At 49.3% G+C, this 14431-nt stretch overlaps 1 protein-coding gene across 1 annotated transcript in view; it reads right to left on the bottom strand.

Moving 5' to 3' along the window:
• Positions 1-14431, bottom strand: part of SHANK3 (SH3 and multiple ankyrin repeat domains 3) — a 370723-nt gene that overhangs the window by 302047 nt on the left and 54245 nt on the right. Inside the window, exons 4-5 of the mRNA XM_037388277.1 lie at positions 8966-9169; positions 5138-5209 (exon numbers count right to left, since the gene is read on the bottom strand). Coding sequence (XP_037244174.1) covers positions 5138-5209; positions 8966-9169 — 276 coding nt within the window. The remainder of the gene's footprint in view (positions 1-5137; positions 5210-8965; positions 9170-14431) is intronic.

The following is a 14431-nucleotide window of genomic DNA, read 5'->3' as shown; positions in this document are numbered from 1 at the left end:
CTCTCTCTTGAATCGAAATGAATGAAAATAAATTAGATATTCTTCTTGCAGAAAAATTATTCTGTCACTCGCTATTCACGGCGGGCTGGGTGCCGGGGGAAGCCAACCGCAGGCACCCGCCTCAGGCGCTCTGGGGAAGTGGGGAGACAGCGCAGCCCCTTCACACCAAACACATGTCGATGTTCCCAGCAATTTCCAGTGCCATGGAAAAGACTGATATTTTCTCAGGGTCCAGTTTGCTCCAAACAGCAGCTGGAGCCAAGACAAACCACCGGCCTGCCAGAGCGTGGCGGCTGCCACGGGGTCACCGGCCCTGGAAGAGGCCGGAGAAAACCGACCCCCTCCCTCGCCCCGGCTGCGTGAGGAGCCCTCGCACAGGCCATTAGGCAGCAGCAAACAGACACCTCATTGATTCCCACCGAAACGTCAAATAATCCATTTCATGACGCGCCACAACATCATCTAACCACCAGCTCAGGGTCTAACTGGCTGCAGCTCTGCACCAGCCTGGCGCAGGCCCAGGCCTGGAGAAGGCCGAGCCCCTGCCGAGCAGCCGGGACACCTGCTCTGCATGGGACACCGCCACGGTACACCGGCTTGGGCCAGGACAGAGTCAATTTTCTTCATGGTAGCTGGTGTGGGGCTGTGGTTTGGATTTGTGCTGGAAACACTGTGGATAACACAGGGGTGTTCTCGTCACCGCTGAGCAGCTCACACGGCGTCAGGGGCTTTTCTGCACCTCACCCCATCCCACCAGCCACCAGACCAGGGGGCACAGGGAGCTGGGGGGGGACACAGCCGGGACAGCTGGCCCCGACTGACACACGGGAGATTCCAGACCCTACGGTGTCATGCTCAGCATGTAAAGCTGCAGGAAGGAGGAGGAAAGCGGGATGTTTGGAGTGGTGGCACTTGTCTTCCCAAGTCCCCGTTACACGTGACGGAGCCCGGCTCTCCTGGGGATGGCTGAGCAGTTGATGAGGTCCGAAGTGTTTCTTGCTGTAGAGGGCGGCCCCGGGACGCAGATGGCACTGACAGCAGTGCAAAACAGCAAGACTCTATCCTGTTCTCTACCCTCAGGTCTTGAATCCTTATCCCAGCCTTGATCACTTTCAGGCACTATTAACGCAAAATCCTCCTCATTCCAGAGCAAGTGCAAGCCCTCCATCCCGAAGGTGGGTGCAAGCCCACCTAGCACCACACACTGCCTCCACCAGCACACGCCACACCAGCACACACAGCCGCTCCCACATCCAGCTCCAGTGACCTGTCTCTTCCCCAGGTCCTTCACAGCCTGTGCCCAGCTCTCTTCTGCTGTCTCTCCCCAGCATCACTACGGCCATGGTGTTTGCTCCCCTCACCCTCACTCCAGCAAAGACATCCCCCACACCCTGCTGCTCCGCAGAACAGTGCCACCATCCCCACCCCCGACCCCACTACAACCACCCCTCTTGCACAAGAACCCCAACAGGAAAGGTGGTGACAGTCACAGTCACGCTGCCAACCTGCCACTGGTGCTGTCCACTAAGCTTACACTTTCTTGTTGCTTTGCTACCCTCAGTCTGCCTGCAGCCCCTGCCTGCACCTGCCCCAGCCCCACACCAGCACTGCATCCTTCTGTAAATGCAGTTTGCAGCACAAGAGGATCACTCCACACTAATGCCAGTCATCTACAATAGTAATGGCATATGTAGTCCTAATAATTAGTTTAAGTGTGTTTTAAGAGTGTTGCTTCTTTCCCCTTCAAGATGGTAATATCCCAGGTCTCTTAGCAGCACAATGTCCTTTGTGGACATTTTGGTAAATGCCAAGAGTTTTCTGCACAGATTTTCATTTATAAACACAATGGGATTGCCCTTTTCTAACATGCATTTTTCTGTACTCCTGTTTCTAAATGTTCTACTGCGATTCAGTGGGAAAAGTATCTACAAGAAATGTCACTGCCTGCAGATCCCAAGAGGCACAAGGGACTGAGGCTGATTGACTGATTTACCAAGTCATTTCGTTATTTGCTAGCAATACAAGAAATCAGTTTCCCCACTTCTTATAACAAGTCCACTGGCACTCAAAAAAAGGTGTTATTTTTATTTTTCTTGTTTTCCTTTTGTAATGGCAGTTAAGTATCATGTTTTGAGGTCATTAAAAGATTTAAGCAGTGTATTCTACCACTAGAAGTCAGACTCTCTAAACATTTTCTTACTTTGCTATCATTCAGATGAGACCATTAACCACAGGCCTAAAGATTCTGCACATACCGCAGCCTCTGGAGTGATCCCACCATCACGTTAGACCTAAAGCTAATCCTTTACAGCCTTTTAAATTACCACATCTCAGAAAAAAAAACAGTATTTCACTGCCAGAGCCATTAGGCATTGGTACAAATAACACGGAAGCCTCACGCCTCGAGCAACATATACATTCTGCACCACACCGCAGAGGCATTGCCTCCATGCACCTGCTTTCCCAGAAGAAAACACCAACCCCTAAATGCATAGGCAGAAGCAGGCACACACACACACACACACACACCCCAGCAGCCGACCTGACACGTAAGCCTGTACCAGCCTGCGGTGGTGGAGGAGCCAGCCGTTCCCCCAGTCGGCCCATAGACACCTCCTCACTGCATGTTCAATGCGGGGAATGAAGCCCCCACCCAGTCCTGCCCTGCTGCAGCCCACACAGCACCCCTCCACGGGGCTAGTGGCACGAGGACTGTCCCCCCACGGCCCCTCACCCAGCAGTGCCTGGCACAGCTGCAGCAGAGACGGCACAGCAGACAGAGCAGAAGCAGGCAGTACCGTGCTCTTCGCTCGCAGTCTGCGGTCCCCAGCAGCTTGCCAGTTTTCCCTCTGCTTAGCCAGCTGCCGTCCCAGAGAGGAGCCCATGTCCCTCTGCTCTCCGTCCCCCTCTCACCCTCAAGCCAGCTGCTGGGATGCTGCACACGCACGCTCCACTCTCATCCTCTCCCAGCAAAACAGCGTCGATCTGTGCCGGGCAGGCAAGTCACGCCGCCGGCGGCTCTCAGCACCAGCATCTCTCCAACGAGTGGCCAGCATGAGCCCGACTCCCGCTTGTGTCCCTCCTGGCACCACCCGCTGCGGCTGCCTCTGCTGCCTGCCTCGCACTGCACCCCTGGAGGAGCAGCCCTGGGGCAGGATGAGGGCTCCTCTTCTGCCCCACAAGCACCATGGCCCATGGTGCCCACAGGCTCTGCAAAAACACCAGCCAAAGGAAATGCCTCTGAGCATCCTCTTGATGGAGGCAAACGGGAGCAGAGATGCAGGATCTTGCTCAGATGCCATGTTTTATCAGCAAGGGATGGTTTAAAAAATAAAGAAACAACATGAAGGAAATTTGGTTTTTAAGTAGAAATTAAAGCATAAAGACAATATTAAGTGAATATTTAATAAAGTGCATTTATGGCTACTACACACTTGCAGGGGAAGCCCTCAGATGCTGCTGCTCAGGTGTCCCTGTGGTAGGCGCTTCCAGCCCTCCTTTAAGCAGGCACGGTCTCTCACTGCAAGGCTCAGGAGGACCATGATTCACACTTCCTGGCGCCAGGAAGATGTTGAGAGCTTTCCAGATTTGCTGCCTGGATATTCTTATGCCACCAGACAGAAGTCTCGTGGCTTTTATCTTTGTGAGTCAAACCTGAACCCTAACCGTGTTTTGTTTCTTGTTTCTGCAGCCCTGCAAACCAAAGACAGAGGACCTGCTTCTCACAAGCAGACGACAGAGGACTTGCTTCTTCCCATGAAGATTTTCACCTTTGGGGTGGGTCAAGTCCTTTGGGAGCTCATGATACACAGCAACAAGGAAGCTAGCCGGAAGCTCTGGGATCCTGGCCAGTCCCCACATTCTTCCTAAACAAGAACCCTCAAAGCATCTCTGCACGGCCTTTCCCAGCACGGTGCCCTCCACACACGGGCCAACCCCATGAGCCTGTCCATGCCACCACTCCCTGCTCCAGACCTTCCCCACAGACTCTCCCAGAAAATGAGTTTGATGGGTGCTGCAGGTGTCCTCATGCCACCCAGCAGTTTGAATGCTGCCCAGTGTGTTTGAGCCACTCAGCTGTGCAACAGCCACCACGCTGCCAGAGCCCACCTCATTCCTCCTGTCTCACAGTTAGCACACGCTGGCCTCTCAGGAACCATCAAAGTCCCCACAGGGCCACATGCCATCTCAAGGCACAATTATTAGTGGCATCAGAAATCTGATGGTTCCAGACCTCTCCACAATTACTGTTGTTAGTTTCCTGGGCAAGAAGAGACATCATGGGATCACTGTAGCTGTCCAGAGGAAGAGTGATGCAAGAGGGCATCTAGGAACATGTGCCCAAGGCCTGGTCACCATGAGCATCCCTGACCCAGCTGTGCCAACTCGGACATCCTGGGCCACAGAGTCCGGTGGGTTTGGTGTGGTGTATTTCCTCCCAGAAAACACCTATGGATGCAAAAGCAGCATTCCTGCCACACTCCCTGCACTCCAAACATGCAGACAGTCTGTTCAATGCCTGCACCGTTAATTTTGACACGTCTCGATCACTGCCCAGGACATGTAGGGGCTGCAGTAGACCAAGAGCACTTTCCACTTCATGTGTGGATCTTACCAGTGAAATCCTGACCCAGATGCATGGGTTAAAGCCAGAGGCAAAGCAACAAGCCCACGTGCAAGGCGGAGGCGTGCTGCAGCCTCTCGCTGGGGGAAGGGAAGGCGTCCTCCTCAATGTGCACCATTGTGCTCTCTGTGCATTTAGTGACTCTTCCATGCCAGAGAATAAAGCTTCTCTTCAGCTGGCCCATCATGTGTTCCTCTGCCTCACCACCCCATGGAAAGCTGACCCCACACTCTCCCGCAGAGCCTAGGCCAACCACACACCTGCCTGCTAGCACACATAAGCTACCACACAAGTCTAGTCCTGTGTGGGCACCCTACCACAGCTTGATGGGGTCTTTCAGCTCACCCTCCACCTAAACCACCCCAGGCTTCAGCAAGTACCATCCATTTCTCATGAGTGCTTTGCAGCCTGGCAAGCAGGGAAGACTGAAAGATCCCAAAACCTGGTATCCCCTCTGTGATAGCTGAACATGCTATTAGGGCTTTGAGCTTGCCAGCTAGACTCCAGCCTTACCTTGGTATGGAGCTTGGCAAACTGCTTGTCATCCAGCAAAGTCTGGGTGTACACACGCCTTTTGTACCGGAACTGCAAGAGGGAAGAACATCAGATATGAGATGAACAAAACCCACTCAGCATCAAACCGCTCTCAAGCCACTCCACGTCAGCTTGCATGGAGACACTCAGTCTAGACCTGAAAACAAGAACAGATACAGAATACACTTTTCTCCTTGATAATTTGTTCTAATACCTCACTAAAGAAATTCTGACCAGTTTTTCATATGAATCTGTTGGCTTTAGCTTTCAGACAGCGTGGGCTTTGTTCTGCTTCTTCCCAGTTACTTAGGGATCTCTCTAACAACAGAACGGTTTTCCGCAGGACAGTTCCTACGCAGGTGGTCTAGAGCCAACTTCCCTGTAAGGAGGCTGAGTTCTACGTCTCTCACTGAGGGATCTTCTCTTCTGTTCTCAGATCATTTCTGCTGTTCTTTTCTGTGCCATGCCTCTTCCCAACGTCCTTTACAAGTACACTGACTGTCGCCCACACACTGCTCCAATACCAACTACCTCCGTCTCAACCACTCCTAAAACCAACTTGCTACTTGTCAGGGTACACACTGAGGATTGCAGGGTCATGCCATGCCAAAGCATCACACTGGGAATTGTTGTTTAGGTTTCTTGACCAAAAGCCTCACAAATTTTCTACAGAAACTTTGTTTTCCACAATGAGAGTCCTTCCTTTGCAAGCAGTCCCTGTGTGTTCATCGTTTGGCTGACTTAGCACATACTTTGATGGGACTCCCACTTACCAAATCACCTAGACAGCACAGTCAACATTGTTATGTTCTCTGCTAGACTTTGTGGAATAAGACTTTATCAGCGGTGATTTTATATCTACACGCAGATCCCTGGGGTAACCACATCGAGGTTGACATTGGTCCCTAAGAAACCCCACTAGAAATACATCTATGCCATGATGATCAGAGTGACAACTGGTTTTTGTCATTGATCAGTTAGCCAGTGACACTTGTCCTACGGATGTTTTATAGTGCTAATCCTGAACTTGAACATCATGTAGAACAAAATCAAGTACCCCCAAGTGGCTGCTACCTTTGTATAATTATCTCTATCAAGCAGAATTACAATTTTCTTAAAGAATGAAATTGGATTTGTTTGACTAGACCTTTTTTCAATGAATTAATTGTATTCTGAGATTTTGAATTGCTATGAACTTAATCCTCCATCAATATTTCATTATTTCAGCTGAAACTGACACCAAGTTATCTTTGGACTGCAGTTACTAAGCTCATCCCACTTACTTTTCAATAATTGGCAAAATTTTAGCACATAAACTTGTACTACTGGGCAGATGTTTTCTCACACAATTATTTTTTTTTTAACCATTCCAAGGTAAAAATTTGTCTTGCCCACTTATTTACAGACGTTAGTCTTTTGCAGATGATGCCAGTGTCAGGGATGCTCTGTGCACCCCTATGCAGTCATGCAAGCATCCTTCAGTGGCTCCTCTTCATGCCCAGCACCACATTAGAGGACCTGCAAAGAGGCTCCACTGACAGCCTCCGCCTCCGAACCCTGGGCAGCACTCTGGCCAAGCCGGGGCAGCACTGCTCTGCAGATGCTCTCCTCTGGCTTCCTGCCTGAACGTGCCAGCTCAGGTAGACTTGCCCACTTGCTGCTCTCCCAGCGCTCAACCTTGGGGAATGTCATGTAGGGCTCCCTGGTGCCCCATGCTACACAGGCAGGGGCCAGGGCAGTGAATGCATCAGTGAGGTAAGTCTGAGAGAGGGAAGCCAGGTTACACCAGCTCTGGTGCAAGAGCACCACATGCTGCCACCCAGGTGCAAGGAAAAACCTCGTCTGAGTAGTTAAGTTGTATGAAATGTAGTCAGCGGCTCAAAACTGAGCAGCAAAACTCCTGAAGAGGCAACTGAAGTGGGCAGCCAGCCCTAAGCCAGTCACATCCCAACAGTTTTGCTCCAACAGCTCGCCCGCAGACCAGGCTTGAGTGGGGAGGACTTACAGGCACAGAATTTCCAAATCTCATGCAAATTTACAAGGTGTGTGAACTGAATGTGTGATGATTGATAATGGTGAGAACACAGCGGTGTGTTTGGCACGCAGTCAAAATAACTGCCTTATTAAGAAGGACACGGTAAGCTTCTGACAGTAGATAACAACCAGTAAGATCATATGGGACACAGTCAATACCCCCAGACGCACATGGAGGTAACTGGATCTCAGCAGATGGGCCTGTAGACCCCACTGCATGTTGCTTGATCACCAACACACTGCATTGCAGCTACTATTTTATCCTGATAAAGGAATTGTGAGTACCTACAGCTCTCCCTGGCATAGAACAGAGCCAGCACCCCACCTCTCCAGGGAACTACTGCATGCACCTGCTTTGTAACGTAATTTTTCTGTCAATATGCACAAACCCCTCATTTATCCAATCACCTTCATATGCAGCCCTGAGAGCTAATTTATCTTTTGGGTTCAAGAAACCTCAGTGGTATCAGCATAGGATTTATGTCTTGTAAATAGATTCCGGCTTTTTGGTTTTCCAATAGGATTCTCCAGTGCTCAGCTGCCATTCTTATGAAGTTATGAAGAATTGAAATGACACACAACAAATATCCATGTCAAGTCTGCATTTAGATGTGTGTGCTAAGACATTAAGTGTGGACATTATGCTAAATTATACAAAAACAAAGCATCAAAGCCTGTATAAGGAAAATTAGGGAATTTACTACCTCATAGGTCTATTTGCAAGCATTCTTAATGTTGTTCCAAATGTTTTGTCTACGTTAAATGTTAGTTTGCTAAGAAATTGTGCTGCATTTTTTTTTCCAAATTAGTCAGGATTAATTACAATAACAGCATTCATGCTTGCGTTTGTAAGAGCTCGTGCAGCTTAAGCATGTAATGCTTTCTAAATAGACTTTGTGGGTAAAATATAGCACAAGATTCCTAAATTTAGAAGTCCACATGTAGGTAGCTAGAGTCTCATTCCAGTCAGTGGGGATGTCCACAGTGACAGTCAATGGAGCCCAAGAAATGTGGCAGGTCACCTTAGGATAAACACCTACATGCAATCACCTGAATCCCAGATCAAGGCAAAATATATAGTGAATGTAAATATAGAGCTAATTCAGTTAATTTCTGCTCTAGCTAATTTTCTGGAACAGAAAATAGTATAGATTATCCTCCGTGCTCAACACACAGATGAGGTCCATACAGGGACAGTCATTTGCTGTCAAAGCATACAGTTGTGTTCCAGTCTCTACAGTAACTGTAAATTAAACAAAATATCAGACTCAAGTCCTTCAGCCTCATATTCAAAGATCTTCCTACGATTTTCCCTCTGTACCTACAAGACTGGTTTTCCTTCTGTTACTGCAATTTCCCGTGACAGTTATGCACCACTAGAAAAAAAAGAAATTTTGATCAACAGGGTCAGAAAACAGGGAAGCTGTTTCACAGGGCTATGACAGATGTTATGGAGCTCTCAAGCAGACAGAGTCATGAGCAAGTAAAACTCAGAGGCATTTGCCTCAGCTTTCCCTCAATGAATTCTCCATGAGTAAACATACACCCACACAAATTTCTATGCTTTCACTCCTGGAAAGGAAATGGGGAAAAAAAGGGGAGGGGGGAGGGGGCATTAATAACTGTGGTGCCTACAGAGACTACAGTGGAAGGGATCATAGTAGTCCTGCATACTTATGTACACATATATATGTGTGTGCATGTGTATCTATATACATATACACATTTTAAAAAGAAAAAAAAAAAAAAAAAAGAAAAAAAGAAGATGGCTACCTCCAAGTAGGGGACAGGAGTGTCTGGGTTCAGGGGATACTCCCTCAGCAGGCGCTCCTCATCCAAAAATTTCCCAGCCCTGCCATTGAAGGCTGGCTGGAAGAGCCCATAGTTCAGAACATCCTTCAGGCTGTGGTTCAAAGTGCAGAGGATGCGCTGTTTGGAAACCCACACGGGAACATCTGGATTCAACCGTAGACACTTCTGTGGAGAGACACAGAGGGCAATCAGAGCTGAGCATCACCAAGGTCCTGTACCCCCTAGCTGTACCCATGGACAATCACAGTAAGAACAAGGAGAAGGATAAAATGGGAAAGCCACAATTTCTTCCATTCAGCGAATTATGGGAAGGGGAAAGAAAAGACTTAGAGAAGGATGAAATGTAGCAGATATCCCCCTAATGCATAGTCTGAGGTTCAGGGCAGACTGGAACCCTTTATGTTATAACATCCTATAAATTATGAGAAGTATCATTGTATGGCCTAATAACAGCATAATAGCAAAATTTCACTAAAAAATCCCCAATAGGTTGTAGAGTTTATTGACTCCTCCACCACAGACTTCAGCGGTGTGCAAACAGCACCCCGTGAGCCCTGCCAGGAGCTGAAAGTATCCAGTAAGGTCTTTCCAGCAGAAGGAGGGAAGGAAAAGAGCTCTCTGCTTCCCCACATGGAAAGTAACACTTTCCCACCTCACCCTGCGACTACAGCGCCTCTCCCTCCCTCCTCAGGACACAAGTCATCATATATTTATAGCACATCATCTTCAGGCTGTATTTCCTACAGCTGCAGCCCCCACTGCTGCAGTCGCGGCTGGCTGTGGGGCTGGCAGAGCAGGCTGGCCATGGAACCCACCCTGGCCAGAGCCCACCGAGTCACCCAGCCTGGTGCTACAGCACCATCCCCATATCCCCTCTGCCGTGGCAGTGGGGCAGCAGGCTCTTCCGTGGGGCAGCAGGCTCTTCACAGCACCTGCTCTTGCAGGCAAAGAGCAGGAAGGCAAGAGGGTGCCGTGCTGGTGAAAACAGAGGACAGTCTTGCAACAGCCTGTCCCCGATGGCAGCCAGCACTTCCCCTCTCAGGTTCCTGGTTTTGCATTTTGGCCTTCAACTTTTCCTTGTTCCCATCACTTTGTTTTCCTCCTTGTTTGCTTCTCCTTCCCCTCCACACTTTCTGCAGGAGACGACAGCATTTAGTTTTGTTTCAGCACTTCATTTCAAAGCCACAGCCTGTCAGCCCTGTTTAATGCTCCTGATTTCTGTGCTGGAAGGCAAAGTGAACAACCACCCTCCCTGCCTCTGCAGTGCTCCCCCCGCAGCCACTGCTTCTCTAGGCTGAGTCCTGCTGCACTTATCACACAGAGGCACTCCACACTTCTGCCCACCCCTGTTATTGCCCTAAGACAACATCATCACCCTTGTCATGGGAGACTGGAGGTGCACGCTACATCCAAGGTACTGGTGCCGCACGGATACACAGAGCAGCATAAGCACGTTTTGTCCATGAAGGTGTTGAGTTGGGGCCTGAACACAGACATCGATTTGGATTTCCAAACAGACTGCCAGACCTGATCCCCACCTTCTCCAGGTGCTCAGCAGCACTTCCAGCAGCTGCCACAAAACCACCAAAAGGTGCCAGAGCTCCTGCCACCGCTGCACCGCATCCCCATGGGACCAAGCGGACACTCTACTCCACACACCAGAAGTAACTGCACATCCTCACCCCTTCAGCCCCACTTCCAGCTTCAAAATTTAACCACAGGGCCTGTTTGGGTCCCTTGTCCCTTTAACAGCATTTTTTTGGTTTTGTGAATTAAACAGGCACTCTTTTGAAAAAATAAAACAGCTTTGCCCAGAGAGAAGCAAATGACCCTGCCAGGACACAGGGCGGGAGCCAGCAGAGCACCAGCGCTGCCCTGCACGCTGCCCGCCTGCACACCCCCACCTGGAAAAGCCACGGTGCGAGACAGAAAGCCACCAAGCTGATGTTACAGCTCTTTTTTCTCAGGCATAGATAGCTTGCACTTGGCAGCGTGCATTTGTACTGCAAACAGAGGTCAGCATTATCTATTACATCGCTGACCGTATTAGCGAGTCAGCATGCTTATCAACTATGGCTTGTCCTACCACAGGTACCGAGGAAGAGGTGGCTGGTTGCTGGTGTGAGAAATCAGGAATTCAAAACCTTTGAGAAACGCCAGCTCTGGTCTCTTTCAGTCTTCAAAGAGAAACAGAATATGCATCATCCTTTCAGGGGCCCATAAATAAAAAATAAACATTGTCTATACCTTTCTACATGCTTATTTAGCCTCTAGGACTCATCCTCACTGTCAAATTATGTTGTTCAGTATTAAAATATGTAGCTAATGGAAAAAAAACCACTGACAGGCATGCACATGTGCACAAGCACTGGTTAAAAGAAGATCCCAGCATAAAACCCGCTGAATTTTATACCAAACTTTTTACTGCAGAGACATACTCTGGGGAGCATTAACATTTGATATTTAAGAGCGAAAAGTACTTCCACCCTGCAGTGTGTCTCTTTCTGTCTTTAACCTGTGTCAGAAATCAGGAAGAAAATGCTTGCTTCAGCTGTGAGGTCAAAACGCTGCACAGACCTTTGTGGGCATAATCCAGCTACTTAAGTGTCTCTTATGGCTCTGTTTCTCCAAACATCACCACATGTATTAATGACTTTCTTATAGCAGAGATCCTGCAAATAAACTTGCTTATTCACACTCCATGATGCAGCGCAGCTGCTCTGGGAGCAATCCAGAAATGCGAGGCTGATCCCACAAACCCCTGCCAGAAGGGCTGCAAGGGCTGTATCTCTGTGCATCCTTAGCTCTGAAGCCTGCAGAGATTAGCAGGAGAAAGCTGCTCTGCGCATGGGGTGACCGGGCTCACTTTGCTCCAGCAGCCACCGCAGTGAGGGCTGCTCCACTTCGCAGCTCATGGAGGGCATGTTGCTCTCCTCTAGCCTCACCACCTGCCACCGGGACAGCCCCAGCAGCTCCCACACCGGCCCTGGCTGATCCTGGGCAGAGCAGGGCTTGGCTGCTTGAGCTGCAGATGCCATGACAGGCGCTGATCCTGTCTCCAACAGGAAAGGAGGCTGAGCTTGGACAGCGTGGGCCACCTGCCACCACAGCACGAGAGATCCAGCCTGGAGACAGCACTTCAGAGCAGCTCGAACAGGGTGCAAGTAGCTTCCAGCCCTGAGGGTCTGAACACCGAAGTCAGCATTAATTTTAAAAGGAATCAAATTGCCTTGTACATTCCTGAACCTGCATGGGAAGAAAAGCTCTCTGCCCCTTCCTCCTGATGCTCTCCTGGAATGAGAGGCTCAGTGGGTGCTGTTCCCAGTGTCATTCCCCAGAAGACCCAGGAGGGATCCCGGGGAGCCAAAGGAGGCAGCTCCACAGGGAGCACATCACAGCAGCACCAGTCCTGCATGCTGGCCAGCATGGCACAGCACCCACAGAGCCCACTGGCAGCCAGGGCAGGTCCCAGAGTCAGCAGGCAGGCTCACAGGAGGGCAAGGGTGGGAGCAGCCTTCAGAACAAGTTGCTCACTCTGGTTTCCAGCTACAAGCGATAATTTCTTCTGTACAATTATAAGCTCCGATCACAACAATCAAAGCCTTTGGAACAGCTCCTGAAAGAAAATGGTACAGCTTCTCAACTTTTAGACAGCACGGATGACTCCTTCCTGAAGGAAGAAATAGCTCAGAGCCTCAGATTCAATCCCCAGCAACACACAGGATAACAGACAAGATCTATTCAATATTCAATCTATTCAATTGCAATAATGACAATAAAGAACTTACATTCAACAATCCCTTAAGAGCAAAAAAGCCAAAAACTCTTCATCGAAGAGCACAGAAATGAGAAAGAGTTGAAAGGAAATTAAAAAGAAGCAGCTGAAAAGGTAATGTGCTTGCAGGCAGCAGGGAGTATATTTCATAATATCACATTAGAAACTCTGAGCAAATGTATGGCAAAAATAAAAAAACAGCCTCTGAGAGGCCCCTACAGAAAGATGGAGCAGCTGAACCAACAGAGCAGAGGAATCTATCAAAAGTAAAAGATTTCCTTTAGAAAATGGGAGTTGCCTCTGAATGGAACAGAAAAGAGCACAATACTGCCACGCCACATGCAAAATGACAATGGCATTGAAGTCATCAAAACTAACAAACACAGAGGAAGAGGGGAGCCTGACGGAAAGTGGGTGAGGCTGGCAAGCAACCAAGGCATGAGAGTCATCCAAGGAGGAGCCCCGGAGCTCCTCCCGGGAGGACCAGCTGCAGGATGGGCTCCTCGCTGGTTATCATCGCAACGGCTGCCAACGCAAAGGGTCTCGCAAATGAGGAATAAAAGTTCCCCATTAGATGCATGAGCATGGCAGGTTTGAGAGCGCAACTGCAAGTGGCACGGACCACCCATGCACAACGCCGGCTGTGCTCTGCACCATGGTGCAGGGTGCAAACCCTCCCAGGAGGAGGAGCAGAGCACAGGCAGGAGATGCTGATGCCCAGGAGTGGCTCCGTGATTCTGCTGTGCTCTGGGTCCAAAGGCCTGGCCTCTGTCCCAGGAACATGGAGAGGAACTCAGCAAACATTTATACTGCTAAAAAAATCCGCTTATTTTCTGTGGAGTCATGCAAGAAAACCCATGCCTACCAGAATCAGGCTGGCCTGCTTACCCAATGCACACACGCATTTCCAAAATGTTTTCTGCTAAGTCCCTCACTGACATAAAGTGCCAGAAGCAAGAAAGCTTTCTTTCAGATCCCTAACTGACAAGGAAGGTGGTAAACAAAGGTGAAGGTCAACCAGGCAGGTTTCCTGACATGGGAGTTCATCAGAGGAGTCGCATGGGAACCGTGCTGGGATCTGGGCTGAAGTGATGTAGAGGGGGCTGCTATGACACTCATGAATTGGCAGCACATCCAGATCTTCTGCATCACGTGCAGGGCTGGTGGCCCTCTCGTTCAGGAAACAACAGAAACAGGAAAAAGGTAAAGGGAAAGAAGACAAAGGTGACCAGAGGCACAGAGCAGTCTGCACAGGACAAATGCACCATGTCAGAACCTGTAGCTGGAGCAGAGCATCCCAGAGGAACCGAGCCAGGCGCTTGCACCGAGCGAGCAGCAGTTCCTTGTAACACCAGGACTGGGATGAAGTTACAGGAACAGACTGACACCACATATAAAAAAAAAAAAAAAAAAAACAAAAAACAAAAAAACAAAAAACCCAACCCAAAAGAACAAAAAAACCCACAAGCCCAGGTAACTTTTTCACTTTTCCTTAAAATATTATGGTTGGTTTACTCCAATTACATATTTTTTCTTCCCAGTTACTTGTTAAAAGCCTCTCCCCTTAAGCAGTGGTTTCAGCAGCAAGCTTTTCCTGTGATCTGGGGCAGATGTCACCGGTCCCCTGCACTGTGTGACACCCTGCAGGATCC

Source organism: Falco rusticolus, chromosome 5, assembly GCF_015220075.1.
Source record: "Falco rusticolus isolate bFalRus1 chromosome 5, bFalRus1.pri, whole genome shotgun sequence".
In the NCBI taxonomy this organism is placed as follows: Eukaryota; Metazoa; Chordata; class Aves; order Falconiformes; family Falconidae; genus Falco; species Falco rusticolus.
The sequence above is the reverse complement of the archived record's forward strand: the minus strand, read 5'-3'. Positions and strand labels throughout refer to the sequence as shown.